Below are 16,812 nucleotides of genomic sequence, written 5' to 3' on the forward strand. Positions count from 1 at the left end.
ACAATTTTACAAGGATAATGAGGAGAAATCCCGGATAAGAATGGGGAACGCGCACACTCAAGGGCTCCAGAAAAATACTTAAACTGATAGATTCTCTAGTGGGTTTCACCACATAAAGGTTTTTAAATTAATTTATTAATTGAGTGATTTTAGAGAGAGGGTGGAAAGAAGAGAGAGGGAGAGTGAGAAACACCCACTGATGCCTTCATTGGTTGATACCTGTGTGTGCCCTGACCGGCAAGGTCTCTGGTTCGATTCCCAGTGAGGAGGGCCCATGCCTGGGTTGCAGAGGAATGAGGAAAACCTCAGAAAAACAGCCGTAGTAGAAAGTAAACACAAACACAGTTTCCTAGGCATCCCAACTCATCTCAGCTGTCAGAGATATTTATTCATAGTACAGATTAACTGATTTAACCAGTAATTATCACACTCCACCTGGTAGGACCTGGAGATGGAAGGAGGTAAGGAGTGAGTTGACTTTTCATCTCTTTTGCCAGAAAGGCAATAGATAATGACTGTAAGTGATGAATCAATACATGAAGTATCTCAGTTCAAAGACATTATTTAGCAAGTTGGACATAAACCACAGGAAAAATATTGAAACCTGTAGTAAGTAGAATATGAGTATGGACACATGAGGCATGGCTACTGTTTCTCATTATAAGCCTTTTTAAAACCACCAGGCATCTGTAACATTGATGGAAATAAAAAATAATAAAATGGGTGCTTGCTTCGGGAGCACATACACTAAAATTGCACGGATACAGAGATTACCATGGCCCCTGAGCAAGGATGACACGCAAATTGGTGGAGTGTTCCACATTTTAAAAATTAACAAAATGAGCCTGTCCTCTTTGTGGAAACTCTAAGAAGCTCTCAATCATGAATGTAAAGCTGTGCGTGGATCTTCCCAACATCATAGTTTTAATGTGACATAAGAAATGAAGAAGAAACCAAAATTATTTTCAACAAAATGATAAATTTTGATACACCCATGTTGGAAAATTCTATGTAGTTACTAAAAAGAACAGGGCAAAGCTCTGAAGGCAGAGCAACAAGTTGGAGATGAACTGGAGTCTTTTAACTCTTTTTTAAATCAGAGCCTATGGCACCAAAGATGGCCATGCAGTTCCTGAGTAACTCAGAGTACAGGAAGGGGAGAAAGAACATGGTGAACACTAGAGCCTGGTGGGGCAGCAGGTGGAGCCCCCCTCAGGGAAGGGGGGAGGGGAGGGGTGGGGTGGTCCTGAGAAAGGTGGCTGAGCAGAGAGCAGGAGCAGGGCGGGGAGTGGCAGCAGAGAGAGGAAGATAGGACCATTCTCAGTTCTTGTGGGGCCTGAATGGCAACCAGTGTGCAGAGCCCAAGCCAGGCCAGTCCAATCCTCAGTCCTGGCAAGAGGCAGGGTATATGGATCGAGTTACCCCAAAACTTAAAGGCATAAAGCAGCATTATCTAATGTTTTCTGAGTCAGGAGTCAGACGCAGCTAGGGTGGGAGCGAGAAGAGATGGAACTGTCCATGTTGGGATACAGTGGTTGGTTGTTAAGTTAGGGAACCTCCAGTTTGGAGAACACTGGCTTCCTTGCTCCAGTGGTGAGACTCATGTACCCCCAGAGGAGCACTTGGCTTCACGACGTTTAACTAAAAAAACAGTAAAGGCCCAGTGCTATATAGAGTGCAATGTCAGTTTAGAAAACAAACCCAAACAGAAAAGTGGAAAAAAGTGCAGGATCACACTGCAACTGCACCAGCTGTTAATGTTGGAGGGCTTGGCCACCCTGAGAGGAAGTGGGGAGGATAGGTTAGGAGGTTTGGGTTGTCTGGACGTCCTTAGGGTCATGATGGGCAGGGAAACAAGGAGGTACCAAGGAGCAATGGAAGCGGGAGCACGGTGTGGCCCCAGAAGCAGTGCAGGGGCGGAGCCCAGCAGGTTGAGGCCACATCCGGTCCGCAGGGTGTGGTGAGAGGTGTTGGGACTCAGGCTCCCAGGCGCCCTCCCGGCTTCCGGGCCACCCTTTCACTGGTTTAGAGGACAATGTCAGATGTCAATATCAATGTCCCTGCGGCTCTGACATGGCACGTGCCTCCCTTTGGGGATCTAACCAGCCCCACAGGGCCCACCCCTCACAAAGGAGTTTCTTCCTGGCATGCTGCACCCCATCTTGGATCTGAGGTTCCACACTGATCTAGTGCCTCTGGGTGCCCTCAGCCCAGGACACAGCAGAGCCAACTCTATCTGTTGGGGGTAAAATGACACAAAATGTTAGACTACTGCAGTCAGACTGGTCCTGGGTTCAGCATCCTTGGTACTGGAGTTCTGGCTAAGAAAGAATCGAAATAAGACTAACTCTCAGAGAAAGTTTATTTAGAAAATCAGAGGTAGAAGTGAGCCACAGAAAAAATGGGCTCAGGAAACAAATCACAGAGGCAAAATAAGGGCCCCTGTTGCTTAGGAGAGAGGCAAGGAAAACACTCATGGGGGGAAGGGGACAGGGAAAGGCTTGGGGGTGCTCCATGGAACTGCTCTGGGTCCTCAGTAGTGAGGGCTTTTATATGCAGGTCTCAGGAGTGGATCTCAGGATATGCATCAGCTTTCCAGTAGTAGCTCCTTAGGGTTGTGATCACTGATTGGTTAGCACCAGGACAGAGGGTCATTAGTCATTGCAGCTCGCTTCTGAGTCTGGAGCTAAAACCCAGCTGAGGCCTGGCCATCATCTCCAGGGGCTATTGCTGAAGGGAGTGGTAATGAAAGGACTTAGAGTTTTGCCCCACTGCTAAGCACCTGGGGCTCTCAGCCCTGGTGGCCCTCTGCACCTGGCTACCTTTCCTACTCTGCTCATGCTATTTAACTGCCTACCACAGATTCACCGTTAAAGCCCTGTTACTCAGACCCAGCCCCTATCCGGGGTGTGGCTGCTGCCGTCCAACCCCCCCTCCATAAATCAGTCTCCAGCCCTCAGCGCACCTTCCCCTGTGATGTCTTTGTCATCCTGATGTGGAGCTGAGGCTTCAGAAGGGATCCCTCCAGCATCAGGGCCCACATGTGGTTGGCACAGTCTATGTGTGTCAAGTGAAAGCCACTGGGCTCCCAAACCTGGCAGTCAGGAGGCCCTCGCTATGACCAACAGCTGGCCCTAGAGTCTTCCCATTCATGCACATTAAGCAAGCCAGGGAGATGCTGGGGACACACCGGTCACCTCCCCAGGGATCCCATCCCAGCCTCTCAGTGAGTCACTCTGACTCACCACTGAGTCAGGGGCAAACCTAGCATCACTACCTCTGCCCTAGTCCACACCCACAGTAGGGCAAGCTTGTCCTCCCATTTCACTTGTCTCTGGTCCCACTGCCACCTCACAGTCAGCCCCACAGGGCCTCCTTGCCACCCCCAGCACCACACCCCCTAGCAACTTGAAGGCATACTTAAAATGGCAGCCTCAGACTCAGAACCAAAGTGGACAGGCTGGTGCGAGGGCTGGTGGAGGGGGAATCTGGGTTAGCGTTCAATGGGTGCAATTTCCGTCTGGGGTGATGAAAATGCTCTGGAGATGGTGGTGACGGTTGCACAACAGTGTGCATGTGCCTGACACCCATAGCCGGTACACCGAAAAATGCTAAAGATGGTCGCTGCTATGTATATTTCACCACAACTTGAAAAATAAAAATGAACCCTGGTTGGCGTGGCTCAGTAGATTGAGTGACAGTCTGGGAAGTAAAGGGTCACTGGTTTGATTCCCGATCAGGGCACATGCCTGGGTTGCAGGCCAGGTCCCCAGTAGGGGGGAGCGTTGAGAAGCAACCATACATTGATGTTTCTCTCCCTCTCTCCCTCCCTCCCTTCCCTGCTCTAAAAACAAATAAAATGTAAAAAAAATAAGTAAAATGAAAATGAAAAAAGGACCCTCCAGTCACTGTCCCAACACTTCTGAACTACCCCCACAACAACTGCAGGGCCCAGCTCCGGTCCCCCATCCCTGGACCTCTCTCCAGCCCCAGCGGCCATTAGTTCTCCCCCACCACACGAAGCCTGTGTGTCACTGGCCTTTGTAGGGCAGTTCCCTTTGCCTGAAGTGCTCTTTCTTCCCAGCCAGAGCTGGCTCCTGTCATCTCTGGTGTCACCTGGCTGGCCACCATCTCAACCAGTCCCAACCAGTCCTTCTATGATTCTCCACCCAGACACACCTTAGTGACACACCTAGGGAGACTCCCAGGGTTGTCCAGGCCAAATGCTGGCCCTGACACTCCCCTGCTCTGGGACTCAGTGCCCCAGACAACAAACAGGACATGCCTCTGGATTTTTGGCAGGCAAACGGAGCAAGTGAATACCCACAGATCACTAGGACAAGGCCTGGCACCACAAAGCTGACAACCACTGCTCACTTTCTAACCTGCCCTCTCCTGGGGACCTCTGCTAGGGCCAAGACGACTCAAAGGTGGACTCCAGCTACAGGGCACAGGACACGGGTGAGCACGTACTGCCCACCAACACAGGCAGGCTCGCCCACAGCTACGCAAACACCAAAGCGCAGGATGGCTCATCACACCCTCCTGGGAGCGGGAGCAGGAGATAAGTTGTTCAGAAAAGACACCAGAAGAGCTGGAGCCTGAGTGATCCAAGAGCTCATGAAGGTGGAATGGGGCTGGGCAGGCTACGGCCAGCTCAGGCACCCTTCAACCATGCCCTCTGCACCCAGCTGAGCAGCCTGGGGTCCTGGAGCTAGCGTGGATTCCTCTGAAGGTAGGGGAGCAGTTGCAGGGGGGTGTGCCCAGGCCCTGCACAACTCCAGTGTAAAGACCGAGATCACAGGACACTCACATACACCTGGTCTCCCAAACCTCTGCAGTGCCTACCTGAGGCCTTTCCCTGCCCATCTCTTAATTTGTCTCCATGATCAATGCTTCCCTGTTTAAAATTCCAAGATGGATCTTTTCCCTCAGCCCACACAATAAGCAAACTTCTGAAGTTGTCTATATTCACAGTCCCCAAGCCCGTTCCTGCCAGCTTTCAGCTTTCCAACCTATCGCCCGTGGCTTCCCCGCTCAGGTCTTCATTCATTTCCAAATGACGCATTTGCCTGCAGGTCTGCAGACCTCAGACACAACCTTGCAACAGAAAGGGGCCCTCCCATCACTTTCGTGGACCCCACAAAGCCTCCTCGCAGGGCCGAGCTGAGCTGGAGTCCAGCCACTCACAACCCTAAGCCACAAACACCCCCCGGCCCCCAGGACGACCATCAGGGTGACAGTGGAAACAGCAAGAAGCCCACTTTGAAGCAAAACTCGGAGACCAGGCAAGTCCAGTGGGGTACACGGTTTATCCAAGCCAGCTGCCTCCAGGGCCAAGGCCATCCACCTGAGGCAGGGTTCCTACTCACTCCTCGGAGACCAGCTCCTAGATGGCCCAGCACTGACAGTGTCCAGATGGGGCTGGGTGTCCTTTCCAACTGTAGTCCTTGGCTACTGCCGGGCCTCCTCTGCCTGCCACACCAACTCGCCCGAGATGTAGGTGGCCCGGACGTGGAGGGAGTCGTCAAGCATCACAAAGTCTAGGTCAGAGATGGGCTGTGAGAAGGCGGCAGGGGTGTGGCTGCCCCCACCATCCCCCAGCCCAAGGATGACAGGAAACCAAGGCCTGGGACACGACTTGTGGAGGATGCCCTGACCCAGCACAGATTGACTGAGGCCCTGGAACCAAGACTCCCGGCAGCAGGGGGGGCAAGAGATAAAGGTCCCAGCGGTGCTTTGTCTGACTTTGTCTCAGATGCCAGAACGCCTGGTCTGATGGGAAAGTGGGGCCAGACCGAGGCTGGTGGCCAGGTAAGGCTGCCTGGACACAGGAAAGATCTCACTCTTCTGACCTCCCTGCCCCTGTTCCAGCCTCCCCAAAACTCCTGAGTCTTCAGGCTGCCCAGGCCGCTCCACACGGGGCTCTAACCTGCATCGGCCCCGAAGTCCAGGGTTCCCTTGTGCTTCTCCAGTCCTAGCAGCTGGGCAGGGTGCAGTGACGCAGCCTCCAGGGCGGACTCCACACTGCAGCCTGCTCAGGAAACACGGCTGGGTGACCATCTTCAATCCCCAGCTGGCTCCGTAGGTGCCCCATCCCCACAGCACCGGAGCTCCAAGTCCTACAGACTGGGTTGGGGGACACATCCTAGGCCTCTGTGGCAGGTTGACAAGGTCCCCCAGTCCCATCGTTCCCAGCCACTCTCCCATCCCAGCCCTGCAGGGACCATCTGGACCCAAATGCTCATGGGCCCCTCCTCCACCTGAGTCCCAGGGACAGCACCCCATAACAAAGTAGTGTGCTGGGCATCTGTGAGGCCGCTTGGGACTAGATGCTCTGCCCCTACTCTCCACCAAGAAGTAAAATGAACCCAATTCTCTCCGCCCCGCCGTACCACTCCCTACCAGGCCAGACCACAGCTTTCTCTTGCCTCTCAGCCTGTCTCCTTGCTGCTCTAAACAGAACCTTAGACCGTGGTGACCCTCAGCCCCCAGCGTAACAACCCTACCCTGGGTGCTGCCGAGCATCCCACGGGGCTTGGCCAACCACAGCCTCTGCCAGGTACCCTCTACCCACCTTCCCTGGAACAGACAGTCCCCCGAGAGGCCTCCACATAGCTTGACCCTGGAGCCTTAATCGCAGCTCTGGCCCCCCTCACCTCCCCACAGCTCTGCACCTGGCAAGTCTCACAATCCCATAGGGCCCAGGCCAACACCCTTCTCTTGGATGCCATGGTTTGGGTGCCTGTCACCCTGGGTTCCAGCCATTCGCTTGCTCGTCCTCCTCTTCCCCCACTTGTAAACTCCCTACGGGTGGGTCCTTGGCCACATGACCAGTGCCCGTCTCCAGGGAACCCCACGAGACCTGACAGACTAGGGGTGTGGGCACAGGACCCTAGTGGTCCCCACTATTCCCTGCAGCCTCTCTCGGATGCAGCCTCCACTCCCAACACGCACACACACACCAGCCTTGCTGACCTGTGGCCTGCAGGAAATGCCGAACACAGACGTCCATCGGGGCTATGCTGCCGCTCAGTGTCTTCGTGCCTTGAGAGCAGAGAGGACAGGCTCTGGGGGGCGGGGAGGGGCATGGAAGGCCACTGGGCACACTGGATGGGGTGTGGGTTGGCAGGGGTCACCTAGGCTCTTGCATTCCACCAAAGGGGCTCTTCTAATGTGGGCAGCCAGTGGGGACAAGGGTCACTCACCTGCCACATAGGCCGTCAGCCCATCTACCTCCACCTCCTGCTGCCCCAGCGTGTGACGGCCATTGCCCAAGCCCAAGGCAGGGACAGCGTCAGTGACCAGCACCATCCCTGGGGATGAAGAGGCCTCAGAACCTGCCTCACCTGGTATTCCGACTTGCCACCACCCTGCCCAGCTGCTCACCCTGGGGGTGGGCCCGGTGGGCAATGCGCAGGGCAGCAGGGTTGGTGTGCGTGCCGTCGGAGATCATCCCGTAGAAGATGTGGCGACCTGGAGGCAGCCGGTCACTGGTCAGGAGGCCCACAATACCCGGGTCACGGTGGTGGAACTGGGCAGGGTGAGGAGAGAGAATGCTGAGCCACAGCAGGAGCCTCGACTCCACCCTCCTGGGAGCTGGGCAGCACTCACAGGCAGCATGGCATTGAAGAGATGGGTGATGAAGGTGGCGCCACTCTGCACGGCTTCCTCTGCGACCCTCAGGTTGGCCACCGAGTGCCCTGCACAGGGGCCTTGAATCAGATCCTGTAACCAGCCCGGCCCCTCCAGTGGGCCTGCCCCCTCCAGTGGGGACACTTCCCCTCACCTAGGGACACACAGATGCCTCGGGCCGTCAGTGCCTGGATCACCTCATGGCTGCGGCCGAGCTCAGGAGCCAGCGTCACGATGCGAACGTTGTCCAGGGACCCGTAGGTGGCCAGAACATCATGGAAGGCATTGGCCTCGTAAGAGCGCAAGTGGGCCTCAGGGTGTGCACCTCGCTTCTCCCGGCTGATAAATGGGCCCTCCAGGTGCACCCCTGGGAAAAGGGGAGCAGATGGCTACAACAGGCCTCCCACCCTCTAGCCTCTGCTTTGGCCCCTCTCATCTGCCCGCCCTACCGCCCCATTTGGGCATCTGGAGGTGTACAGACTGCCAATAGGTCCCCAAGGAACATTCCAGGGTAGGGTCAGGGGGGAGGGGTCAGCCACTCACCGAGGACCCCTGCCCCATGGGGACCACCACTCTTCACTGGGATCTGAGGAAGGACCTGGGGGGAACCAGCTGTTAAAGCTCTGCCTCCCACGGCCCAGCACCCAGAGGTTACAGCCCAGCCGAGGTCAGAGTTCAGAGCCCAGCCCAGTGCCCGCTGGCCTTCCACAGTTATCAGAAGATGGTCAGAGGCTCCCAACGGTCAGGGAAAGCACGGTGCTCAGAACAAGCAGCACACAAGGTCAGGAGCACCAAGAATAGACAGGCCTTGGGATGTAAGACCAGCCTGCCTGTGAGGACCAGGAGAGTCCCCAGGCAGGGGGATAGGTGCATGGACACTGAGGGCAGCTCCACCTGTCCTGGCCCTCAAGATGACCCCAGTCCTAGCAGCAGCTGGAACACAGTGAAGTGCATGCCCTGAAGGACTGGACCCAGACAGGGTGATGGGCCTGGCCTCCCTGATGGCCGGAGGCAGGAGTGCATGCAATCCAGGCAGAGTGAGGCGGCGAGGCAGGGGCTCAGGCATCAATGGTGCAGCCATGCTGTGCCTGGAGCTGGACACAGTCGGGAGAGTCAATTGTGTGACAAGTGTTCACACGACACAGTATCTTGGAGGCGGACAGGCAGGCAAGCATCCCAGCAGGGAGCCCATAGGATACTGCGGAGTCCCTGGGGTGAGCCTGGGACAAAGTACAGAGAAGTGAGAGGCTTAAACCCAGTGGGACAGAGAAGACAGGAGGGGAGGCTGACTCGGGAGTCTGGCAAGTGGAAGCTGGACAGATGTGGGCAGCACAGTGGGGCAGGCAGGAAACAAGACCCACGGCCCCCATGGGTTCAGGCCCTGGCAGCACCTGGTGCCTGGAGAAGTGGGGGGACCAACAGCAGGAGCCTTGCTGAAGAGTAGCTGAATCCCCCAGTGTGCCCTGCCAAGTGCTTGGAGCAGTAAGCCAGACAGGTGGGTAGAAGCAGATAATGGGGCAATTAAATGAAGTTCATATTTTTAATGCTCCTGGAATGTCACCAGTCAGGACTGTTCCCTCTGAGCAGAACAAGAAAACTCTTCTCTGGGGTTCCGATCAGCCTGAGAGAAAGGACTTAGGGGTCTCACCCTAAGGGTGCCCTCAGGAACCTCCCTAGGCTGGGTGCTTCTGGTGGCTGGCTGAGACCTTCTCTCCATCGGAGCAGATGACCAAGGCCCCCCAGCGGCGTGGGCAAGCCTCTGAGAGGACACACAGAAAGCAGAACAAATGAACAAGTGACAGGATACAACCGACTGCGGAGCAGACACCCAAGGAGAGGACTTGTGAGAAGAGGTTTCACACCCATGAAACAAGAATGGGATGTTAGAAAAAAGAAACATTCCTGGGGAAAAGCACACACGCAAGTGCCCCCAACACGAACGGGAGCAGGTCAGACAGACGCGGAGCTGCCGGGCCGCAGGGGCCGCCACGCACACCTTCTACCTCACGGCGTTGAAATGTAAAAACAGAAAAAAAATAACCTTTGGACTGGGCTTAAACAACACTGTACTCCGAAAAACCGTTTGCAAAGATAACAGGGAATTATTATGACTACTGAACTGAAAGTTGAAAATATCACTTACAATTAATATCACTATGTTATATTATCCACAACAACAAAAATGCCTTCCTTCTACTGATGTAATTGCTCTCCTTTCCTTCTCATAAATACCCACTGCCTTTGTCTCCAAATCAGAACAATATTTGGACTTCCCCTCAATCAATGCTTTCCAAATTTTTTAAAATCTCAAACCCTTGTTTGCCTCTCACCTTAAAATGCCTTCTTATTTTTAGGTTAACAAAAATGTGCACTGAAGCAAAGAGAGAGAGATAGAGAGAGAGAGAAGAGACAGAGAAGGAAGAAATGGAAGATTAAAAAAACTAAGAAAATGTCCAGAAAACAGAGTCAAAAAGGAAGAGAGAGAAAAAAGAGAAGCCATCCAAGAGGCCCAATAGGAGAATAACTCCCAGAAGGAAAAGACAGAGAAATGAGGGAGAAAAATCATCAAAGAAATAATTCAAGAAAAACAAAAAATCTCCGAACTTCCAGATTGAAACTCTGAATTTGGGGAGGATGGGAGGCTGGAAGGGCCTGCTAAAGGCTAGCACAGTAGATGAACTGCCCCCAGTCCCCAGTGTGTCACCCAGAGACTTTAGAACCCAGTGACAAAAGGAAGATCCCACAAGCTTGGAGAGGGAAGAAACAGGTCACGTACAAAGGATCAGGGGTCAGATGGCTTCCAGCTTCTCATCAGCAACTCTGAAAGTTAAAAGACAATATAGCAATGCCTTCAAAATTCTAGAGGACTTCCAGTCAAGATGGCAGCGTGGGCAGACATGCCTCGCCTCTTTGCACAACCATAACAAAACTACAACTAAAATATAGAACCACCATCGCTCAAAACTGACAAAAATCTGGTTGAATGGAAAACTGACAACTACAGAATTAAAGAAACCACATCCATCCAAACTGGTAGGAGGGATGTAGCCGTGGAATGGCCCACATCCACATATGGTGGAGAAAAATTTGGGAGAGATATCTCAGGAGCAAGGAGTCCCAGACCCACACCAGGCCCCCCAGCCCAGGGTTCTAATGCCAGAAAGATAAGTCCCCACAACTCCTGGCTGTAAAAACCAGCAGGGACTGAGTCAGTGGAAGGAACTGCTAGAATACCAAGCAGTTCCTCTTGGAACCCACAGACTCAACTACTCAGACTCACTCTTCCCTCTGGGCTCTGGTGACAGGGTGGCGGCTTGAGGGGCACTAGTGACATGCAGGGGGAGGCTGATATGTCTGGCATCAAGGTGAGCAGAGACCACTGTCCCTTTTCTGAGCCCTCTCCACCCCACAGAGCTGGCAGACTGGTGCCATAGCTAAGATTCCATCAACCTGGCTAATACTGTTTGAGCAGCCTTGGAGATCCCCAGAGACTCCACCCCACCTAAATTACAGGCCCACCCAAGCTGCTTTCCCACATGAATGGTCTTGGCTCATTTTTCACAACTTCCTAAATCCTCTCAAACAGGCAGCAGCTGGCTTCATTGAGCTCGAGGCCTGGAACTGGCAGCCTAGATTCACAATTTGGCTTTGCCTGGAAATCACCAAGCCCAGCACCAGAAGCAGCCATCTCAGATTGCTTTACAGTTCAGGCAGTATGGCCCAGGGCAAAACACAGGTGGGGGCTGATCTTAGTGCGTACCACCCAAGAAACCCCAGGGGCCAGCACACCCAGTGCACAACTGCAGACCACGTCACAGCACCTCCACCCTGCCCCTGCACAGCTGATCCTCCATGGAGGGTGGAGGTTAATGGTATGTGGTCACAGCCAATCCCTGCAGCTGATTAGCCTGGTAAATCCCTCCCATTGATCTGCCAACAGCAACCAAGGCTCAGTTACAAGAGGGGGGGTGTACTCAATCCATATGAAGGGCATACCTCGAGTATGCAGGCTAGATGATAGGGGAGGCTGTGCCACTGGATTCTACAAGACACCCACTACATTAGGCCACATTACAAAGATTGGGAGTCAAAGCAGCTCTACCTAATACATAGAAACAAACACAGGGAGGCTGCCAATATGAGGAGACAAAGAAACATGGCCCAAATGAAAGAACAGATCAAAACTCCAGAACAGGAACTAAATGAAATGGAGATAAGCAATCTATCACATGCAGAGTTCAAAACAATGGTTATAAGGATGCTCAAGGAACTTAGTGAGGACCTCAACACTATAAAAAGGATCCAGTCAGAAATGAGGGATACACTAACTGAAATTTAAAACAATTTACAAGGGAACAACAGTAGAGCAGATGAAGCGGAGAATCAGACCAATGAGTTGGAACATAAGGAAGCAAAAAACAACCAATCAGAACAACAAGAAAAGAGAATACAAAAGATGAGGATAGCCCTGACTGATGTGGCTCAGTGGTCTGAGTGCTGGCCTATGAACCAAGGGGTCACCAGTTCAGTTCCCAGTGAGGGCACATGCCTGGGTTGCAGGCTGGGTCCCTGGTGAGGGGCACACAAGAGGCAACCACACACTGATGTTTCTCTCCTTCTTTTTCTCCCTCCCTTCCCCTCTCTAAAAATAAATAAATACAATATTTTAAAAAACCCAAAAGACAAAAAAACAAGGACAGTGAAATCAGCCTCTGGGACAACTTTAAACAATCCAACATTCACATCGTAGGAGTGCCAGAAGAGAAAGAGCAAGATATCAGAAATCGATTTGAAAAAATAATGACAGCAAACTTTCCTAATTTGGTGAAGGAAATAGACATGCAAGTCTAGGAAGCAGAGAGTCCCAAACAAGAGGCAAAGAGGCCCATCCCAAAACACATTATAATTTAAATGACAAAGGTTAAAGATAAAGAGATTTAAGGGTGGGTGTGGGAGAATGGGTGAGAGGTGAGGGGATTAAGAAGTACAAATAGGTAGTTACAGAATAGCCATGGGGGTGTAAAGTAGAGTATAGGAAACGGAGTAGCCAAAGAATTTATACACATGACCCATGGACATGAACAATGGTGTGGGGATAGCCTGAGGGAGTGGGGGTGCTGGGTGGAGGGGGACAAACAGGGAAAAATTAGGACCACTGTAATAGCATAATCAATAAAATATAATTAAAAATAAGTACATAAAATTCTAGAGAAAAATGGCTGTTCACTTAGAATTCTAACATAGCCAAAACATCAATCAAGAGAACAAAGACATTTTCAGACCTTTGAGATCTCAGAACCCTTACATGTCATGACCTCCTCTTCTCCAAAAGTCACTGGAGGATATGCTCACACCAAACAAAGGCGTGAACCAGCAAAGAGGAAGACACAGGATACCGGACAGAAAGATCCAGCAGAAAGGGACCCCCCCAGCCAGGCGAGAGGAAGGGGACTCCCAGGACAACTCATCCCAGTGAGACAGGCAGCCAATGCTGGGAAGAGTAGGTCCCAAAGGCTTCCACAGAGAGGAAACAAATGGAACCTTGGGCTGTCTAAATATCCTGAAAGGAGAAAGAAACGAAGGGTAGAAAACTTGGAATTGAGTTAATAGATTAAACAAACAAACAAACAAACCCTATGTAAACAGAGGAATAACTCCAAGGAAAACAGAGTTGACAAGAAAAGTTAAATGAGCTACAATCCCTCTACACAGTCCCAACGACTAAGCTAACCAAAATTACAATGAACTATTTGGGAAGGATGAGGGGCTGGAAGAGCATGAGAGAGGGCTCGAGGCGCCAGAGAGAGCCAATCCTTATCTTTCACAGCGGGGAGGAAGTAAAGGTATACTGCCATGAATGGAAGAGTCACGCAGGAGTACCAGCACAGCTCTTTTAGCTATTTTAAGGGCAAATTCCAAAGGGTCAACTGAGTTGAAAGTGATTGTCCCTCAGTGGGAACAAAGGGCTGCTATTTTTTCCTAATGAGCCATGTGACATATATAAACTCACTAAAGATTAAGGAAGAAACAATGAGTGGGTTTTACAAGGGAAACTGAAAGAACACTAAGCAGAGGGAACGGAGTATCAAGGGCAGCCTGGAGCTGGAGGGAATGAGGTGCCTACAAGGGAAGGAGGCAGTGGGAAGGTCAAACTGCAGAGGGGGCATGATCTTGTCTCTGCAGAAATGGACCTCAAGCAGAGAACAACGCAAGGAAATCTTTCTCCTAAAAGGGAAACAGAGGGCAAGGGTGGAGGAGACCGCAGAAAAAGAGCAGATGGTCTCAATGGACCAGAATATGACGACAAAGAACTGGGTAACTCTGACAAAGTGGCAGTGCAGTTCTGCTCAGTGTGAATGGGCCCTGGAGGAAGGTGGGATGGACGAGAGATATCCAAGTGAACAGTCCTATAGTTTCTAATATAATACCTGAATTTTATTTTTCATATTCAAAGTCCTCCATGATTTCCACTGTAAGTCAGTTTACTCTCTGTTTCCAAGGTCTTTATCCTGTAAGTATTTAAGGTGAATAGTAAGTGCAGGGGAGAGAATGTAAGACAAAAGTCCTACTGTCCAGAAACTCCTTCCCTAAGGAAAAAGACCTCACAGTCTGTATCATGATGGGCAGATGTGCTTGTGGAGGTAGATGGGCAAGCACGGGAACCAGCTGGTGCGGCAGCCACAGCAAGGCCTTCAAGGCAGAGAGCTGGAGTGCAGGTGAGCAAGTGCCTCAAATGGCTGGAATGTGCCTAGGGAAAGAGCAAAGGCTTTGCAGGTAGGGAGGGAATGTTTGGGAGGATGGTGTTTATCTTGCAGATGAGGGTAAGAGAGGGGCATGAGTGATGTGCTGAGCCCCATATCTGGGGAAGGCCGCTCTTCAGGAGATTAGGATAACAGTTACTAAGCCTCGTTGGCGGGGACTGGGAAAGGGGAGGACAAAGAACAAAGAACAAACACGCAAAACGGTGGGCATGTTCCAGGATTCCGTGTAGGGTAAATCATGGAATGATGACCGAGAGAGATAACACAGAACCAGGTGCCAGTTTGCAGCAGGCAAATGAGTTTGATTTTTAATTTGACTCTGTGATGGGAGACCTGGGAGAAGTTTCCAGAAAGATGACCACAGCTGACATTTGCTAAGTGCTTAACACGCACAAAGCACAGTGCTGGGTCCCAACAATCCTAAAAGATGAATACCATTATTATTCTCACTTTAGGTTTGAGAAAACTGAGACTCAGAAGGACAGGAATACCCCAAGTCTCCCAGCTGACAGATGATAAAGTCAGGAACCCACATCCACCTCCCACAGCTCCTGGCTCTAGGTGTCTATACACCCAGGAGGACACCCCATGAGGGCAATGCAGTCAGAGATCCTGGAATGGATCCTATACTAGAAGGGGGGAAAAAAAACAAAAACCACAAAACTGGAATATGGTAGTTTAAAGGATAACTGTTAATTTCCTAATTTCCTAAACTCAATATCCCTACTGCGCTCACACAACAGAGTACCTACGCTTTTAAGTAACAGTTAAGTTTTAAGAAATAAGAAAGCATGAAACACACAACCTACTCTCAAACACCTCCAGAAAAAAAGAGCATGCGCCCATGCACAGAAAATGAGACCAAACAGAAAGTGTCAAAGAGTAAAGTGAAGACCCTGCATAAAAAGTGAAATTTCTTAGCTGTGGCTGGTGTGGCTCAGTGGACTGAGCACCAGCCTATACAAACCAAAAGGTCACAGGTTCAATTCCCAGTTGGGGCACATGCCAGGGTTGTGGGCCAGGTCCCCAGCTGGGGGCATGGGAGAGGCAACCAATTGATGCAACCAATTGATTTTTCTCTTGCACACTGATGTTTCTTTCTCCCTCCCCTTCTCATCTGAATGTTAGAAAAGGTCAGAAAGTGGGAAAGTGGGAGAGGAATGTGGGGTAAGTGGGAGACTGTGGGGTGTAGGCAAGAGCAGCACAGGAAGCCTGGGCTACAACGGAGCTTCTCCCGGGAAGGTATATTTACCACATACCACAGGCACACCATGGGGAGAAAAGCCTGAGAAACGGCTAAGGATGTGGGGAAGTCCCCAGCGGCCTCCCTCCAGCAGGCAGTTTCTGGAGCCTGGAGGTAGCCAGAATGCAGGATAGGAGAGGCAGGTGAAGGTGCTGAGGCAGCCAATGTGCAGGCCTAAGCAGAGAGTCAAAGAGGTCATGAGGGAGAAGGTATTAGGGACAGGGGTAGGTGTCCAGGGAGGCTGGCACAGGGACACCTGAATTTGAGAAAGACCACGGGACAGGACCCCAGGACCAGGTAGAGGGAGGCCAGCAGGTTAAGGTCAAATCCAAGTGCCAGGAGGCATTTGTGGGGAGAGGAGAAGAGATATTTAAGTGAAGGACTTAGCTACTTCTCAGGCCCCCTTTGCCTGAAGTCGGGAGCCTGGCCTTACCTTGTGATAAACCTCAGGTGGCGAGGTGACTAAGGTGGGACAGAAGGAGGTGACTCCATGCGATAGGATCCTCTGGGCCACCAGAGCCACTCCCGAACTCACGTCCTCTGTGGCCTGAGAAAAGTCAACGCCAAATCCACCTGTGGCCACAGAAAAGAGGAGGTAGCACAGTGCTCCGAGCTCCTCCCCTGGGTCTCCACCACCGGCCCCAGACCCCACCATTGATCTGCACATCAATGAAGCCAGGCGCCAGGATGCAGCCTCCGCAGTCCCGCTGCTGGTCGGCCACGAGCCGCTCCTCAAAGAACAGCTTCTCTGGGTCCACAATGTGGCCCTCCCGCACCCACAGATCCTCCCTGTGAAGAGAGGGGCCAGACTCGGATCGGCGGCCCAGCACCCCACCCCCAACTGAACATTGCTGGGCCCTGAGCCCGCCAGCCCCACCCCAATAGTGCCGTAGTGCCAGGCCCCGCACCCACCGGCGCCGCACACCACCTGAGCAGCCTCCGACCCCGCAGGATACGGCAGTTGGTGAACTGGAGTACCGGTGCCCGCACAGTGCCCTTCCCGTTGCGCATCTTGAACCGCGGAGCGGACCTAAGTGGCCCAGAAAGCCTGCAGCTTCGCTCACATGACTTCTCAGCTGACTAAGGCGCTGCTCCACGTGACTGACATGCCCACGTGATCATGCACCCGGCGGCCCACCCCCTCCTGCCGGCCCACACAAGCGCTGCACACAG

At 52.2% G+C, this 16,812-nt stretch overlaps 1 protein-coding gene and 1 non-coding gene across 3 annotated transcripts; one reads left to right on the top strand and one right to left on the bottom strand.

Moving 5' to 3' along the window:
* Window positions 1-723: 723 nt before the first annotated feature.
* Window positions 724-827, top strand: LOC123807267. The gene has a single exon (XR_006783609.1). It is a non-coding gene; the product is annotated as a U6 spliceosomal RNA (small nuclear RNA).
* A 4,466-nt stretch (window positions 828-5,293) lies between these two features.
* AMDHD2 (amidohydrolase domain containing 2) lies at window positions 5,294-16,722 on the bottom strand. 2 transcript variants are annotated; one of them, XM_045820863.1, is made up of 11 exons: window positions 16,568-16,721; window positions 16,292-16,428; window positions 16,073-16,212; window positions 8,179-8,233; window positions 7,790-8,002; window positions 7,615-7,703; window positions 7,390-7,534; window positions 7,209-7,316; window positions 6,979-7,047; window positions 5,933-6,034; window positions 5,294-5,543 (listed from the first exon to the last, which is right to left on the bottom strand). In XM_045820863.1, exons 1-11 carry the CDS (start codon window positions 16,648-16,650, stop codon window positions 5,455-5,457), a joined length of 1,230 nt encoding a protein of 409 aa, XP_045676819.1. In that variant the 5' UTR covers window positions 16,651-16,721; the 3' UTR covers window positions 5,294-5,454. The 2 variants fall into 2 exon arrangements, 1 of the variants encoding a protein (XP_045676819.1); XR_006783600.1 differs by lacking the exon at window positions 5,294-5,543 and having other exon boundaries at window positions 6,979-7,070; window positions 16,568-16,722.
* Window positions 16,723-16,812: the final 90 nt, after the last annotated feature.

The sequence above is a fragment of the Phyllostomus hastatus genome, unplaced genomic scaffold (assembly GCF_019186645.2).
Source record: "Phyllostomus hastatus isolate PE091 unplaced genomic scaffold, TTU_PhHast_1.1 phas_scaffold_442, whole genome shotgun sequence".
Taxonomy (NCBI): domain Eukaryota; kingdom Metazoa; phylum Chordata; class Mammalia; order Chiroptera; family Phyllostomidae; genus Phyllostomus; species Phyllostomus hastatus.